General features: G+C 38.6%; 1 protein-coding gene across 3 annotated transcripts; it reads left to right on the forward strand.

Moving 5' to 3' along the window:
* Positions 1 to 1,872: 1,872 nt before the first annotated feature.
* LOC128236839 (DNA repair protein RAD52 homolog) lies at positions 1,873 to 17,957 on the forward strand. Of its 3 annotated transcripts, XM_052951961.1 has the most exons (11): positions 1,873 to 1,974; positions 3,475 to 3,576; positions 4,107 to 4,200; positions 4,506 to 4,573; positions 10,877 to 10,995; positions 12,588 to 12,663; positions 13,022 to 13,491; positions 14,750 to 14,853; positions 15,545 to 15,682; positions 16,495 to 16,704; positions 17,834 to 17,957. In XM_052951961.1, the coding sequence occupies exons 1-11, from the start codon at positions 1,936 to 1,938 to the stop codon at positions 17,878 to 17,880; spliced, it is 1,467 nt and encodes a 488-aa protein (XP_052807921.1). In that variant the 5' UTR covers positions 1,873 to 1,935; the 3' UTR covers positions 17,881 to 17,957. The 3 variants fall into 3 exon arrangements, with proteins under 3 accessions (XP_052807921.1, XP_052807923.1, XP_052807922.1); XM_052951963.1 differs by lacking the exon at positions 17,834 to 17,957 and having other exon boundaries at positions 15,545 to 15,697; positions 16,495 to 16,618; XM_052951962.1 differs by lacking the exon at positions 1,873 to 1,974 and having other exon boundaries at positions 3,475 to 3,598.
* Positions 17,958 to 18,368: the final 411 nt, after the last annotated feature.

Raw genomic sequence — 18,368 nt, forward strand, 5'->3', positions numbered from 1 at the left:
TCTTCACTCAGCTGGAATCATTCTCAGTAAAAAATGGTTTGTTGTATGAATATCAAAGCGGGTTCCGTGGTAACTACTCTTCCGACTCCTGCCTAATACACCTTACACATTATCTACGTAGACAATATTCTAAAGATTTATTTACTGGCATGATCATGTTGGATCTGCAAAAAGCTTTCGACACAGTAGAACATGGTATTTATGCCGAAAGCTGCAAGTCCTGGGTGTGGAGTCGGTGGAGTGGTTTCGCTCATGCCTAACCGACAAAAAACAGTCTGTTCGTGTTAACAATAACAAATCAGATTTTGATCAAGTTGTGTGTGGTGTACCTCAAGGAAATATATTAAGTCCTCTGCTGTGTTTATGCTACATTAATGACATGAATACACGCATCAGTTCTTAATGCAAGCTTATACTTTATGCTGATGACAACGCTATCTTATTTTCTCATAAAGACCCTGATATTATTAGACAAGTTCTTGGTCAAGAATTGCAAAACTGCAGCATGTGGTTAACTGATTATCCTTTCATCTAGGAAAGACCGAATGCATTCTTTTTGGCTCCAAACGTAAACTTGGCAAAATAGGGGATTTCAGCATTCAATGTCATGGCCAGGAAATCAAGTCTCAAGATTCAGTCAAATATCTTGGGTCAATTTTGGACTCTGATTTGTCAGGTACATCTACTGTGAACAATATTGTTAAGAAGGTTAACTCTAGAATCAATTTTTTATATAGACAACGTGAATTTTTAAACAAATCCCTTAGGATAACTCTTTGTAATGCATAAGTTCAATGTCATCTTGACAACGCTTCATCATCTTGGTACTGTGGCCTTACCATGAGGTCTAAAAATAGATTCCAGGTGGCACAAAATAAAATTGTTCGTTTTATTAATAATTTTCATTGTAGAACCTCGCTTTCAGTGGCAATTTTTGCTGATCTTGGTTTTTTAAATGTCGAAAAAAGATGTAGACAACTTAGACTAAATCATGTACACAAAATATTTGATGACAAATGTCCAAGTTATATGAAGGATAATTTTGCCAAATGTAACGAAGTTTACTCATATGGCAGTAGATCCAACTTAAAATTTTATGTCCCACATAATGGTGGTTTTACAGCAGCTTCTTTTAATTATAATGGTATACGGGGTTGGAACATGCTTCCAAATAACATCAAAGACACAGAATCAAAGTATATTTTTAAGAAATTAGTCAAAACTCACCTCTTAAAGGAGATGGAGAAGTTTGAAAAGTCTGTCTTTTTGTATTCATAATTTTTATGTATTAGATAAATATAAGTGCGCTTTCTAAGAATACGCACATTTTTTATATAGTTGCTTTGGTAATTTTGAAATATTCCTTAAATATTTGTGTGGTATATAATATAATTATGTGATACTGAATGTCATATATTAATTTTCAATTCAAATAAGTATATGATATAATATTATATAATACTGTTCACTAAATCATTTAATGCCAACTTTAATACCTTAGACATGGACCCCGTTGGAAATAAGCTTTTGTACATGTGCAAATCTTTACGGGTTATCCTGTGCATTGTCATTTATTATGTTAAACTTTATTTGGTAAAACTTTATTTGGTAATAAATCATTTAACACCAGAAGTACAACTTGTCTTAGTAGATCTAGTATTATGTATTTCATGTTAAACTTCCTGTGATATAACTTATTAGGACTCTAAATATCATGCAAATACAATATGTGATATATCTTATATTGATGTAAAATGTACTGTTATTGACATAATGCACGAATAAAAAAACTAACTAAAAATCGGCGCGTACGAAATGGTCAGGATACGAAATGACAAATAGTGGTCTGTAACCTTCGAATACTCTCCACTGTAGAAGGTACCGCGCGTAGATTGAAATATATGCGTTAGATTAAATACAGCAACATTTCTGGGAATGTCATCGACAGATACACCTTCAACGAAATTTGGACAGGTGTATATAAGATATAGTATCGTTACCTTTCGTTGTCCGAAAATATTTTCAATAGGAATAAAATCTTTTTTTGCATTACAGTACAGTGAGATTATTTTACGTATATTTTAGACAGTTGACATGATTTCGGACAGGCATGTTTAAATTATTTTTTCACAAAAATATCTGTATCTTGTAAATATTTACTATTGATTTAATCGAATTTAACGATCATTTGCCGTTGTAAATAATAGGCTTAATAGCAGCACTTCTAGCAGTAGAAGTCCAGGCACTTGATATTAAGCTCTCCCAGCCCTAGTCTAAAATAATAGACGTGTTATATGGGATTCTTTCAATCTCTAACGTCTAAATGGGTTTGTGCAAAAACCGGGTGTGTTTAAAAAATATTGAAATTGTGAAGTATTTTATGGTTGAAATTGATCATAAAGGTTTATATCCTGTAAGTGATTCCAGCAACCCAGCAAACTATCGACCTATCTCACTTACATGTATTTTATGTAAATCATTAGAACACATTATTGCCTCAAATCTCTCTGCACATCTGACCGAACACAATATTCTCTATGACCTGCAACATGCACAGGTGCTCGTCACATTGCCTGGTAGTCTAAAATAATAGACGTGTTATACGGGATTCTTCCAATCCCTAACGTCTAAACGGGAATGTGCAAAAAACAGGGGTGTTTTAAAAATATTGAAATTGTTTTAAGTGAAGTATTTTATGGTTGAAATTGATCATAAAGAGTTATATTTATATTTTACCATGTAAGTGAAATGTTATCTTGCACTAAACAAGCATTTTATGCATTAAAACAAGTTGTTTACCTTTTCAATAAAACGAAAGTTGACTGACACAGAAAACAATTATGCGAAGGGGAACAACTCGATACAATCGTAATAACTCGGCCTCCTCCGACAAAGCTTAGAGATAGACCTCGTTATACAATCGTAACAACTCGGCCATGGCCGAAATGTTCCGAGCGATTTAAAACTGTGCCCTGAAGCCTTGAAGGTGCCCTTCATGTATATATCATTATGTTTTGACAGACTGAAATGAAGGAAACCCGTCAAACTCATAATTATTCGTTGGATATTTATTTTTTTGTGTACGGAACTAATATAAAATAACGTTATCTGGTAATATTTCTTGTTTTTATGATATTTTATAGATGCAAAATGCTTTAACCCGGAATCCCGATCGGAACAATACCCACTTTTGGTACAAAACAATTTGTATGTGAAGGATTTGCCATATCAAAAATTGTAAAAAAAATCCATCAACGTACAATTATTTGGACTATCCCAGCCCCTCTCGCAATTATGAAATACTGTCAAGTCATGTATTCGATTAGAAAATGCTGTAGGACCAGTTAAAGCAATTTGAATGTTATGCACCATCCTGTCATTCGAGACAGATGTGTGTCTACTCAAAACTTGAGGCCCTTTCTTTAAACTTCTTTAAACTTTAAAGCTGCTGTGATCAAGATTATTACATTTCAGTGTGAGTTCACTGCTGAGGAGCATGCAAGTATCCAAGCAGCTCTGAGGCAAAGGCTTGGGCCAGAATTCATTAGCCAGAGGGCTGGAGCTGGTGGACAAAAGGTGCATAAAATCAACATGTCAGGCGAGTAGGAATGCAAATGTGTTTCGGGCGGCAGAAGGGTATGGGTTTAGGAGGGGGAAGGCTCCCACCCTTGTAGGACAGGATAGGTCTTGGGCATCCCTGTGAACATTTATGAATGATTTATAGCAACTGTTGGTAACTGAATTCTTGTGACATTGTAGCCACTACCATAAATGGCAACACTTGTGTAACACATATTTCTTGACAGGGACAGCTAAAACAATGATAGGAATGCCCACTCTGCCTTCAGTTTTTTTCAAACAAATGTTACTTAGCTTTGATGGCAGAATATGAGATAGTAGAATTAATTAAAAATAAAAAAGTCCTATGTAAAACTTTGGATTTTAGAAAGCCCAGCAATAGTTTTACCAGTGCATAGCATTTGCTTTTAATAACCTCTGTTTTCAAAAGATGTTTACTTTTGGAGCTGCATAATTAAGAAAATATTTGCAATTTCTATACTTTATCATATTTATTCAAATGGTTGACACTTCCGTATTTGTTTCAGCTCGCATACATTGAGGGGTGGCGGCTGGTCAATCTGGCAAATGAGATGTTTGGATTTAATGGCTGGTCACATTCTGTCACCCACCAGACTATTGGTATACAGTTACATCTATGTTTCTAGTGGTTTTATAGGTGTTTGATGGGTAAAACTACACTTCAGAGGAAACTTAGGTTTGAAAGAAGAATTGGATAACTTTATATGTATAAAATTTTATTCAAAATAGAACCCCCCCCCCACTCCCCATTTCTTCTGACAGTGCTACTAAGGATATATTTATTATATTTAAAGCTCAATTTCAAAAGTTTGATGATTTTTATATTTATTTTGAGGTTTTAAACATGATCTAGTGTGTGTCACTTCAGAAAGGAGTATGCTAAATGCTGTAATGTCTAATTTAAGATTTTGTGGACCACTACAATGGAAAGTACTATGTTGGAGTCAGTGCATTTGTCAAAGTCGTTCTGAAGGTAAACATCTTACTGATATTATTATTTGAACCTGCATGATACAGATGATTCTGACAAAAATCTGTTTATCTACTTACCAGCAGTTTTTTGTACCATAACTTTGTTGAACAATGAAAGATGTGAAAAATCGCAGTACAGGTAATTTAATTTTTTGGAATATTTCGCTCATTAAACCTATAGCCAGTCAATATATCTCCTACAAAGATGGTATCCACCACACGGGTGTAGGCTATGGGGGTTGGTGAGGGTATGAAGTATAAGTCCCAATAGTCAGTACTGTAACATGTTTCTGTTCCCAAGGACGGTATCCACCACGAGGAGATAGGGTATGGGGGTAGGTGAGGGTATGAGGTCCAAGGCCTAAAAGTCAGTACTGTTACATGTTTCTGTCCTCAAGGATGGTATCCACCACGAGGATATAGAGTATGGGGGTAGGTGAGGGTATGAAGTATAAGTCCCAATAGTCAGTACTGTAACATGTTTCTGTTCCCAAGGACGGTATCCACCACGAGGATATAGGGTATGGGGGTAGGTGAAGGTATGAAGTATAAGTCCCAATAGTCAGTACTGTAACATGTTTCTGTCCCCAAGGATGGTATCCACCACGAGGATATAGGGTATGGGGGTAGGTGAGGGTATGAAGTATAAGTCCCAATTGTCAGTACTGTAACATGTTTCTGTCCTCAAGGATGGTATCCACCACAAGGATATAGGGTATGGGGGTAGGTGAAGGTATGAAGTATAAGTCCCAATTGTCAGTACTGTAACATGTTTCTGTCCCCATGGATGGTATCCACCACAAGGATATAGGGTATGGGGGTAGGTGAGGGTATGAAGTATAAGTCCCAATTGTCAGTACTGTAACATGTTTCTGTCCTCAAGGACGGTATCAACCATGAGGATATAGGGTATGGGGGTAGGTGAGGGTATGAAGTATAAGTCCCAATAGTCAGTACTGTAACATGTTTCTGTCCTCAAGGACGGTATCCACCACGAGGATATAGGGTATGGGGAAAGGTGAGGGTTTGAAGTATAAGTCCCAATAGTCAGTACTGTAACATGTTTCTGTTCCCAAGGACGGTATCCACCAAAAGGATATAGGATATGGGGGTAGGTGAAGGTATGAAGTATAAGTCCCAATTGTCAGTTCTGTAACATGTTTCTGTCCTCAATGATGGTATCCACCACAAGGATATAGGGTATGGGGGAAGGTGAGGGTATGAAGTATAAGTCCCAATAGTCAGTACTGTAACATGTTTCTGTCCTCAAGGATGGTATCCACCATGAGGATAAAGGTATGGGGAAGGTGAAGGTATGAAGTATAAGTCCCAATAGTCAGTACTGTAACATGTTTCTGTCCTCAAGGACGGTATCCACCACGAGGATATAGGGTATGGGGGTAGGTGAGGGTATGAAGTATAAGTCCCAATTGTCAGTACTGTAACATGTTTCTGTCCTTAAGGATGGTATCCACCATGAGGACATAGGGTATGTGGGAAGGTGAGGGTTTGAAGTACAAGTCCCAATAGTCACTACTGTAACATGTTTCTGTCCTCAAGGATGGTATCCACCACGAGGATATAGGGTATGGGGGAAGGTGAGGGTTTGAAGTATAAGTCACAATTGTCAGTACTGTAACATGTTTCTGTTCTCAAGGACAGTATCCACCATGAGGATATAGGGTATGGGGAAGGTGAGGGTATGAAGTATAAGTCCCAATTGTCAGTTCTGTAACATGTTTCTGTCCTCAAGGACGGTATCCACCACGAGGATATAGGGTATGGGAGAAGGTGAGGGTTTGAAGTATAAGTCTCAATAGTCAGTACTGTAACATGTTTCTGTCCTCAAGGACGGTATAGACCATGAGGATATAGGGTATGGGGGTAGGTGAGGGTATGAAGTATAAGTCCCAATAGTCAGTACTGTAACATGTTTCTGTCCTCAAGGACGGAATCCACCACGAGGATATAGGGTATGGGGGTAGGTGAGGGTATGAAGTTTAAGTCCCAATTGTCAGTACTGTTACATGTTTCTGTCCTCAAGGATGGTATCCACCACGAGGATATAGGGTATGGGGGAAGGTGAGGGTTTGAAGTATAAGTCCCAATAGTCAGTACTGTAACATGTTTCTTTTCTTAAGGACGGTATCCACCACGAGGATATAGGGTATGGGGGTAGGTGAGGGTATGAAGTATAAGTCCCAATAGTCAGTACTGTAACATGTTTCTGTCCTCAAGGACGGTATCCACCACAAGGATATAGGGTATGGGGGTAGGTGAAGGTATGAAGTATAAGTCCCAATAGTCAGTACTGTAACATGTTTCTGTCCTCAAGGACGGTATCCACCACGAGGATATAGGGTATGGGGGTAGGTGAAGGTATGAAGTATAAGTCCCAATAGTCAGTACTGTAACATGTTTCTGTCCTCAAGGACGGTATCCACCACGAGGATATAGGGTATGGGGGTAGGTGAGGGTATGAAGTATAAGTCCCAATTGTCAGTACTGTAACATGTTTCTGTCCTCAAGGATGGTATCCACCACGAGGATATAGGGTATGGGGCAAGGTGAGGGTTTGAAGTATAAGTCCCAATAGTCAGTACTGTAACATGTTTCTGTCCTCAAGGACGGTATTCACCACGAGGATATAGGGTATGGGGGTAGGTGAAGGTATGAAGTATAAGTCCCAATAGTCAGTACTGTAACATGTTTCTGTCCTCAAGGACGGTATCCACCACAAGGATATAGGGTATGGGGAAGGTGAGGGTATGAAGTATAAGTCCCAATTGTCAGTACTGTAACATGTTTCTGTCTTCAAGGACGGTATCCACCATGAGGATATAGGGTATGGGGGTAGGTGAAGGTATGAAGTATAAGTCCCAATAGTCAGTACTGTAACATGTTTCTGTCTTCAAGGACGGTATCCACCATGAGGATATAGGGTATGGGGGTAGGTGAGGGTATGAAGTATAAGTCCCAATTGTCAGTACTGTAACATGTTTCTGTCCTCAAGGACAGTATCCACCATGAGGATATAGGGTATGGGGTAGGTGAAGGTATGAAGTATAAGTCCCAATAGTCAGTACTGTAACATGTTTCTGTCCTCAAGGATGGTATCCACCACGAGAATATAGGGTATGGGGTAGGTGAAGGTATGAAGTTTAAGTCCCAATAGTCAGTACTGTAACATGTTTCTGTCCTCAAGGACGGTATCCACCACGAGAATATAGGGTATGGGGTAGGTGAGGGTTTGAAGTATAAGTCCCAATAGTCAGTACTGTAACATGTTTCTGTCCTCAAGGACAGTATCCACCATGAGGATATAGGGTATGGGGAAAGGTGAGGGTATGAAGTATAAGTCCCAATAGTCAGTACTGTAACATGTTTCTGTCTTCAAGGACGATATCCACCATGAGGATATAGGGTATGGGTTAGGTGAAGGTATGAAGTATAAGTCCCAATAGTCAGTACTGTAACATGTTTCTGTCTTCAAGGAAGGTATCCACCATGAGGATATAGGGTATGGGGGAAGGTGAGGGTTTGAAGTATAAGTCCCAATAGTCAGTACTGTAACATGTTTCTGTCTTCAAGGACAGTATCCACCATGAGGATATAGGGTATAGGGCAAGGTGAGGGTTTGAAGTATAAGTCCCAATAGTCAGTACTGTAACATGTTTCTGTCTTCAAGGACGGTATCCACCATGAGGATATAGGGTATGGGGGAAGGTGAGGGTTTGAAGTATAAGTCCCAATAGTCAGTACTGTAACATTTTTCTGTCTTCAAGGACGGTATCCACCATGAGGATATAGGGTATGGGGGAAGGTGAGGGTTTGAAGTATAAGTCCCAATAGTCAGTACTGTAACATGTTTCTGTCTTCAAGGACAGTATCCACCACGAGGATATAGGGTATGGGGCAAGGTGAGGGTTTGAAGTATAAGTCCCAATAGTCAGTACTGTAACATGTTTCTGTCTTCAAGGACAGTATCCACCATGAGGATATAGGGTATGGGGCAAGGTGAGGGTTTGAAGTATAAGTCCCAATAGTCAGTACTGTAACATGTTTCTGTCCTCAAGGACGGTATCCACCATGAGGATATAGGGTATGGGGCAAGGTGAGGGTTTGAAGTATAAGTCCCAATAGTCAGTACTGTAACATGTTTCTGTTCCCAAGGATGGTATCCACCACGAGGATATAGGGTATGGGGGAAGGTGAGGGTTTGAAGTATAAGTCCCAATAGTCAGTACTGTAACATGTTTCTGTCTTCAAGGACGGTATCCACCATGAGGATATAGGGTATGGGGCAAGGTGAGGGTATGAAGTATAAGTCCCAATAGTCAGTACTGTAACATGTTTCTGTCCTCAAGGATGGTATCCACCACGAGGATATAGGGTATGGGGGTAGGTGAGGGTTTGAAGTACAAGTCCCAATTGTCACTACTGTAACATGTTTCTTTTCTTAAGGACGGTATCCACCATAAGGATATAGGGTATGGGGGTAGGTGAGGGTATGAAGTATAAGTCCCAATAGTCACTACTGTAACATGTTTCTTTTCTTAAGGATGGTATCCACCACGAGGATATAGGGTATGGGGCAAGGTGAGGGTTTGAAGTATAAGTCCCAATAGTCAGTACTGTAACATGTTTCTGTCTTCAAGGACAGTATCCACCATGAGGATATAGGGTATGGGGGAAGGTGAGGGTTTGAAGTATAAGTCCCAATAGTCAGTACTGTAACATGTTTCTGTCCTCAAGGATGGTATCCACCACGAGGATATAGGGTATGGGGGAAGGTGAGGGTTTGAAGTATAAGTCCCAATAGTCAGTACTGTAACATGTTTCTGTCTTCAAGGACGGTATCCACCATGAGGATATAGGGTATGGGGCAAGGTGAGGGTATGAAGTATAAGTCCCAATAGTCATTACTGTAACATGTTTCTGTCCTCAAGGATGGTATCCACCACGAGGATATAGGGTATGGGGGTAGGTGAGGGTTTGAAGTATAAGTCCCAATAGTCAGTACTGTAACATGTTTCTGTCCTCAAGGACGGTATCCACCACGAGGATATAGGGTATGGGGGTAGGTGAGGGTATGAAGTATAAGTCCCAATAGTCAGTACTGTAACATGTTTCTGTCCTCAAGGACGGTATCCACCACGAGGATATAGGGTATGGGGGTAGGTGAGGGTTTGAAGTACAAGTCCCAATAGTCACTACTGTAACATGTTTCTTTTCTTAAGGATGGTATCCACCATGAGGATATAGGGTATGGGGGTAGGTGAGGGTATGAAGTATAAGTCCCAATTGTCAGTACTGTAACATGTTTCTGTCCTCAAGGATGGTATCCACCACGAGGACATAGGGTATGGGGAAGGTGAGGGTATGAAGTATAAGTCCCAATAGTCAGTACTGTAACATATTTCTGTTCCCAAGGACGGTATCCACCATGAGGATATAGGGTATGGGGGAAGGTGAGGGTTTGAAGTATAAGTCCCAATTGTCAGTACTGTAACATGTTTCTGTCCTCAAGGACAGTATCCACCATGAGGACATAGGGTATGGGGAAGGTGAGGGTATGAAGTATAAGTCCCAATTGTCAGTTCTGTAACATGTTTCTGTCCTCAAGGACGGTATCCACCACGAGGATATAGGGTATGGGGAAGGTGAGGGTATGAAGTATAAGTCCCAATTGTCAGTACTGTAACATGTTTCTGTCCTCAAGGACGGTATCCACCACGAGGATATAGGGTATGGGAGAAGGTGAGGGTATGAAGTATAAGTCCCAATTGTCAGTTCTGTAACATGTTTCTGTCCTCAAGGACGGTATCCACCATGAGGATATAGGGTATGGGGGAAGGTGAGGGTTTGAAGTATAAGTCCCAATAGTCAGTACTGTAACATGTTTCTGTCCTCAAGGATGGTATCCACCATGAGGATATAGGGTATGGGGGAAGGTGAGGGTTTGAAGTATAAGTCCCAATTGTCAGTTCTGTAACATGTTTCTGTCCTCAAGGATGGTATCCACCATGAGGATATAGGGTATGGGGGAAGGTGAGGGTTTGAAGTATAAGTCCCAATAGTCAGTACTGTAACATGTTTCTGTCCTCAAGGACGGTATCGACCATGAGGATATAGGGTATGGGGGTAGGAGAGGGTATGAAGTATAAGTCCCAATAGTCAGTACTGTAACATGTTTCTGTTCCCAAGGATGGTATCCACCACGAGGATATAGGGTATGGGGGTAGTTGAGGGTATGAAGTATAAGTCCCACTAATCAGTTCTGTAACATGTTTCTGTTCCCAAGGACGGTATCCACCACGAGGATATAGGGTATGGAGTGAGTGAAGGCATGAAATCAAAGGCCCTGTCACTTGAGAAAGCCCGAAAGGAGGCGGTCACCGATGGGCTCAAGAGGGCACTTAAGTCAGTATAGATTTTATTTCAACTTTATTTTTTATTTCAACTTTATTTTATATTCTTGAAGGTTTTTGATGAAAAAGTAAGCTTGAAATATATATGATTTATTCTTAACCTCATCAGCCCAACACTTCAAAAAAGGGTGTTGGGCTTTCTACAATTAATAAAGCTAAATAGTTATGTTATTATTTTGGCTTTTAATCAAGATTTAAGATTTTGGTGACTGCAATATACTCACAGGATTCTATTGTTATGCCCCCTTTTGAAAAAAGTGGGGTATATTGTTTTGCACATGTCGGTCGGTCGGTCGGTCGGTCTGTCTGTCTGTCGGTCGGTCGGTCGGAATACCAAATGGTTTCCGATCAATAACTTGAGAACGCTTTGACCGAGGGACCTCATACTTGGTATGTGTATTGGTCATCACCAGCAGATGAACCCTATTGATTTTGAGGTCAGTGGGTCAAAGGTCAAGGTCAGTGTGACCTTTACATGAAAAACGGTTTCCGATCAATAACTTGAGAACGCTTTGACCCAGGAACCTCATACTTGGTAGGTGTATTGGTCATGACCAGCAGATGAACCCTATTGATTTTGAGGTCAGTGGGTCAAAGGTCAAGGTCAGTGTGACCTTAACATGAAAAACGGTTTCCGATCAATAACTTGAGAACGCTTTGACCCAGGGACCTCATACTAGGTAGGCTTATTGGTCATGACCAGCAGATGAACCCTATTGATTTTGAGGGCAGTGGGTCAAAGGTCAAGGTCAGTGTGACCTTTACATGAAAAACGGTTTCCGATCAATAACTTGAGAACGCTTTGACCCAGGAACCTCATACTTGGTAGGTGTATTGGTCATGACCAGCAGATGAACCCTATTGATTTTGAGGTCAAAGGTCAAGGTCAGTGTGACCTTAACATGAAAAACGGTTTCCGATCAATAACTTGAGAACGCTTTGACCCAGGGACCTCATACTAGGTAGGCTTATTGGTCATGACCAGCAGATGAACCCTATTGATTTTGAGGTCAGTGGGTCAAAGGTCAAGGTCAGTGTGACTGTAAGCTGAAAAAAGGTTTTCTGATTGTCCATATTTTATTTTCTTATATAGTAGACAGTAGAAATTTATATGTCACTAAATGCATGAGTTGAAGTATCAGTTTTCAGTGAACATCTAGTTTAATTATGCCCCCCTTCGAAGCAGAGGGGTTATATAATTGCTTTGCACATGTCGGTCGGTCTGTTGGAAGACCAAAGCTTGTCCGAGTGATAACTCAACAATTCCCGGACCTATGGTCATCAAACTTGACATGAAGATTAGGTATGACCAGTAGATGACCTGCCTCATATGCATCCAATGACAAATCAGCTGTCATTTCAGTCCATGCATATTTCATTCAATTGTCCAAATATTTCTGGCAACTTGGCGCTCAGGGGGCATAATGTTTGACAAACATCTCTTGTTTTGTTACAATTTCATTTCTGCAGCAGCATTGTCTTATTGCCCTAGAATTTGTGTCTTATTTGACTAATTGCTAATGATCACAGTAATTCTTTTTCCTATTAGAAAATGACATAACATTATAATTATTACATTTTCAGAAGCTTTGGTAATGCCATGGGGAACTGCTTAGGAGACAAAGATTATTTGAAATGCATAAATAGAGCACCAAAGCCGGTAAATTTATCATTGTATTTTTCTCTGTGTTTATATTGGACCTTATGCAGGATCTTCCAGTTGGCGTCCACCAAGCTGCCTGCAGCAATCCATAACCAGCTTGGAGTCTGAAAATATGCTTATTGTAACTTATCATTAATGTAACAGACTAAAAAGTTTCATGGAAAGAGTAAGGAACAATGATCCCCCCATACTTTCATGCATTCATCTAAAGTTATTTTATATTATCTATCCAAATTTATTTGGCATGACATCGAAATCTAAAAATGTAGAAAAAATAACATCTAGAATACCTATATGTATATTTCTTTGTGTTACTTTCATATTCATTTATGCTTCTTTTTAATACTTCTTTCAGCCTGCTGAACAATGCAACATTCAAGAAATGAAGCATTCCCCTATGGATCCAAACATTGAACAGGCCAGGAAGACTGGTTTACAAGCTGCTGATGGCAGAAGAAATAGTGTAAACCAGTCAGATATAGTCGCAAATATTGTAAACGTTCTACAGCAGAATAACTGTGTCATGAAACGGGAATCAGAAAACATTTCAAGTAATCAGAATGGACCTGACATGAGAAACAATCCTCAACAGTCAAATAACAATCCGAGTGCAGCACAGGGATTTAGTGTAAGGCAAAGTGCAATGAGTAAGAATAGTTTAAAGTTACCAGGGACCTCAGTGAGACATATGCAGAGAAGATCCCGCAGTATGACAACAGAAATGGAAGAAAGTGAGCGAGTCGGTGAGAATATGGAAAATGAAAATCCAGCCCTGACCAGCGATGTAACGGGAGCAAGACAGGATAGCTGCAGTCCCACGCCAGGGTATGGTACTGTCAATTAGAAATAAGTTAATCTGTGCATTTTAAGCTTGCTTTCTAATCAATGTTAAACAGGTCAGTCTTTTTAAAGACTTCAAATATGACAGTTAAGATTAAAAATAATTTTATTGAGGTTGATTACGGATTGGACACAGAGTGAGCTAGCCTACAACTTTCATTTTACGGCAAAACCAGGATGTCCAGTATTCATACTTTATTCAACTCACCTGAGCATGTCATGCTTTAGTAATGGTAAGCTTTCAGAATTCTGGCTTATCCTTGTCATATTCCATGTTGAACTCTGGTTGTCATGGCAACACCAAGGAAAGTAAATCCAAATTCTTATTGTCATAGTTGCGATTAAAGAGTGAGCACAATGCATTCACTGGTCCCAACGGTCTCAAACTAAGCTTACCATTTTTGTTATGGTACTGGGTGAGTACCTAAATCGGAACAGTACCTAAATATGGAACACCCATTATAAAAGTATTTTTCCGAACGAAATCAGTTTATTTACGATTTTAATCAATAAAGACATTTGTCTTAGATACAAATTCCAAAGAACACGATTCTCCGGTAAGTATTTCAAATACAGCTATCATTTAAAGTCTTTCATATTCAAACGTCAATACATGGCACGCGGGGGAAAGACTTCATGCTTGCCACAATCACATCATACTGGTACAGCCTGTATTTTACTGAAATCATCAAATTTTACTGACAAAAATGACAAAAAAAACCAAGCTGGGAATAACATAAAATATTAATGTACTTAAACAAATCATGGAGCAATAATTTTAAAAGAATACATATAAATAAATAACAAATTCAAACTGTTCCATTTTTAGGTACTCCGAGGACGAAACTGGCAGTAATTAATTGTGCGGTTTATAAAGTACTTTTCAGGCAGATAGGTAGTATCTTGAAAAATGCCATTTATATCAACCAATTGGTCTTAAATCCTAGTATGCTGATGGGAAATTTTGTAGTTGTGGTGCAAGTCTAACTAAAAATATTTCAAATAAAGTGCCGAAAGTGTTCCGATTTAGGTACTCACGCAGTATTGGTCTTGCAATTCTGGTATAAGTCTTTAAGAATTATGTAACTTTAAAAGAAAATTATGTGAAAGATAAACATGATAAGCTAAATGCTTTCATAAAATCAAGTTATTTAGCAAGTTATTTTCCTAAATGAAATATGATACTTAAAACAGTTAAGCCTTGGATATTTTCACATTTGAGAAATTGAGGCTATTATTTCAGTGATGTGAGTGAACAGGCGAAGCAGGAACGCATGCAGAGGAAATTACAGAAGCAGCAGGAGTTCCTGCGTAACCTCGAGAAACAGAAGAATAATGATGACATTGGTACGTCCCAGGTTTGCATTGGAAATATGATTTAGTATAAACGTTTTTAGATGATAAATTTAGAGTTGATGAAGCTGTAAAAAATGACTTTCAAATAGAAAACAGAGTTTAGATATGTAATGTAGCTTGGACATATGTGTATGCTTATAGCTCTATACTTATAGGAATTCTATATATTATTTCTCTACATGTATCACATTTATAGTTTGTCTGTTTTTAAGACAAACAATTGCATTAGCCTTGTCATCATTGTTGTGAATTATAAATGATCATGGTTTGCCCCTTAAAAGATATAAAACAGACTCAGTTTTGGCATCCGACAGCAGTGCTCTATCATATTTTTATGCTCTACATTTAAGAAACTTATTTTGTCATGTCATGTGTTCAATTGACTACCTACCTGGTATATTCCCTGGCAGGGATTTGATAGTGTTTCAAATATCACTATTAAACCCATGGCATCAATTATGTATTTTAATTTGGCTAAACAAAAGCTGCCGCAAGGTGAGGGAGATCGAGTGGTGTTAGTATTTTCCCCTTGTTCAAGAGGTGTTTGGTTTAAGCATTACAAGGATTTCATTCTCCTGGCCTTTCAAATGGTAAAACAGTACAAGGAGATATATATTAGATTAGAGATTTTTTTACATTTCAGTTAAAATAAATTGGCATGTGTTAAACTTTGTCCCTGTAGGTGCCCCTATAGCCACCTCCACCCCGGCCTTCAACCCTATGCTAACTTCCAGTCCCCACCCTGAAGGACAAGGTCACCAGCGCCCGACTGCAGACATCGGTCAGTCTGATGATGGGCTGGTACCTGAAGATAACTTTGGTATGTAAAGCTTGTGTAAGTAATAAAACAATGTAGTTGCTTATTTAAATTCTTGATAATGTCTTGAACATCACAACGTTTTCCTTGATGTCAGTACCCCTGGTAATTTAGATTTAATGTTTTTAGCTCAACTGACCGAAGTCTTGATTTAATATCTAATGTTTACCAACTTTAGCTACAGTAGCTAGGTGGCCATAAGAGCTTGTTAACTATCCTAAACCAGCCAGATCCACCAATGCATGACTGGATTATGGCCCTTGAAATACTGAAGCAATATCAAAAGTATACTCGACAACAGATAGTTGTGTAAGTAATAAATATAGTGTTACTCTCCCTTTGTCCCTTTATTACAAATAAGAACATAAACATATGGTTCATTGGTTGCTTCCCTTTGAATGTGGGTTCAGTATATTGCCTTTTACTAGTATATACATGCTTTGGATAAAAAATACCAAAAAAGTCAGGCTAGTAGAGCATAGACCCTCATGGGCAAATATATTTGATGCAATATGTGTCTACTGTAACATTATATGAACTTAAGCACCTACCAATGATTTGGCGTAGGACATATTGGGTAGTTAAGACAGTCAGTAATTCCTGACAGGTTGGATTTTGACATGCCTAGTGAGACGGCCAACCGGATAATATATTGGGTTAACAAAAATTATAAATGATTAAAATTGATTGATGCCTGGAACCCCACCAACTCAGTGGGGCAAATCATTCATACATGCATTACTATTGAAACCTTTGTAGGTCTGTGAAATCATAAAGATGTTTGAAGCATTCTATGATATATTTTTATTTTCCAGAGGAACTTTCGTTCTGGAGCCAGTCAATAGACCTGGAACCTGAAACAGACACTTACAAACTAGGTCACCAAAATGGTGCCTCACACGCTCCAAGACAAGCTGATAATCCTACCTCCAATCAGAGAGCTCTTCAGCAGCAAAAGTCATTGGTCAGCTCGATGAAGAGGCCAGATGGAGGAGGGCAGTTTGTGATGCCCAGACCCATGTCAGGTTAGTCTAGTTTTTCTATGCAGTTGTTTGAAAAATTGCACTGAAAGCAATAAAGATAGTTTATATATTTGGTCATGTATTGGTATGTATGCTACATTTAGATTGTGAAAACTAGAAAAATGGGATCACCCATTGTGGCGATTTTTGATGTCCACTGATTTTGTCTGCTCTCTAACTTGACTATCTTTCCAATTTGTCTTACAATCTTCATTGGTATAATATTTTGGATAACAAAACAACCCTGATTGCTCCTTTTCCTCATTTGTTCTGGCTCTTTGGTTTCTTAAATTTGCCCATGTCCTTGTAAATTTTAACTTTTCAGCTTTTCTTTTCCTAACCTGGTTTCAATTTATTAAGGACCGTATCTCTGACAAGTTCAATAACTAGTTTCTCATGAGTTACAGCTCTTTGATTGTCGAAGTTGGTTTTAAGCCTGTCTGATCCCCTACATGGTCATTATTTCTTGTCCATTTTTACCACACTTCTTGACCATGTTTGTTAGAATAATTTACCATATATGTGTAATCAAAATCCATTTTTGCTGCATACCAATCCATCCATGAGGTTTTCAATCAATGCATGTGCGTAATAGACAATAAGGATATATAATAAGAAAATGCACGCTTAAACATTGCCACAGATTATGTCTTAAAATTGTTTACATAAAACATTGTACACATGTTGGCAGTATTAATAAGCTACGTGTAACATTGCACAACACTCTGGATTTAAGTTTTTGTTGAGCCAGTTTGGGATGAGCTGTAACTTTGCCATGCATTTAGCATTTAAAGTAACTTTGTACAAGAGTGCACCATAAGAAGACAGCGTGTCATGTACAAGACCAATATCAAAGGTCAAAGGTAAAGGTCACAATCAAGGGTCATTGGTCGAAATTCCTTGTACTTTGACTTGTTCCGTCTGTAACATGGCCATGCATTAGGGGATTTAAAAAAAAAACTACGCACAAATGTTCACCTTGAAAGGCACTGGTCATGAGCAAGCTCCATGTCTGAAAGTCAAAAGTCAAGGTAACAATCAGGGGTCAGATAATTTATGTGTTTTTTACAAATAATAACATTTAATGAAATATTGTTAAAAAATGTTCAGACGTTTCGCTGATTTCTTCCAGAGTCTACTTTAGCTGCGAAAAGAAGAAGAACAGATAACAACTCGTGACACCTGTTCATGATTTGTTCAGATATGTTTTGTTTGTTTTGTTCAGATTGCTAAAAAATAAATTTTTGTAAACCATACTTGTTTATTGTACTTTTTAAACTATTGATTGATGTTAAGACTTTCATTTGTTTAAATGTTTAAAACTCATAAGGCTGTAATATCGATAGAATAAGATATTGTTAAGTCTTCCTATTAAACGTTTGTTGAGGTCTGTCATGTGGATTTTGCTTATTCTACAACCTGATTATTTTGAAAGGTTTGTGGGAGCCAGCTACGTCAACAATGGGAGCCAGCTACATCAACAATTATAAGGAATTGTTTTGATACTTGGTAAATTTTCAGTATGAGGTGTCAATGTGTATACATGCTTAAACACAATTCTTTGATGCATGCCACACACTATCACAATGGAAGTTTAAGGACCTCAATGGAAATAAGGGTTCTCTGTGACCAAATGCCAAACAGACAGTAACAAGAATTGCAAGCAA

Source organism: Mya arenaria, chromosome 6 (genome assembly GCF_026914265.1).
Source record: "Mya arenaria isolate MELC-2E11 chromosome 6, ASM2691426v1".
Lineage (NCBI taxonomy): Eukaryota > Metazoa > Mollusca > Bivalvia > Myida > Myidae > Mya > Mya arenaria.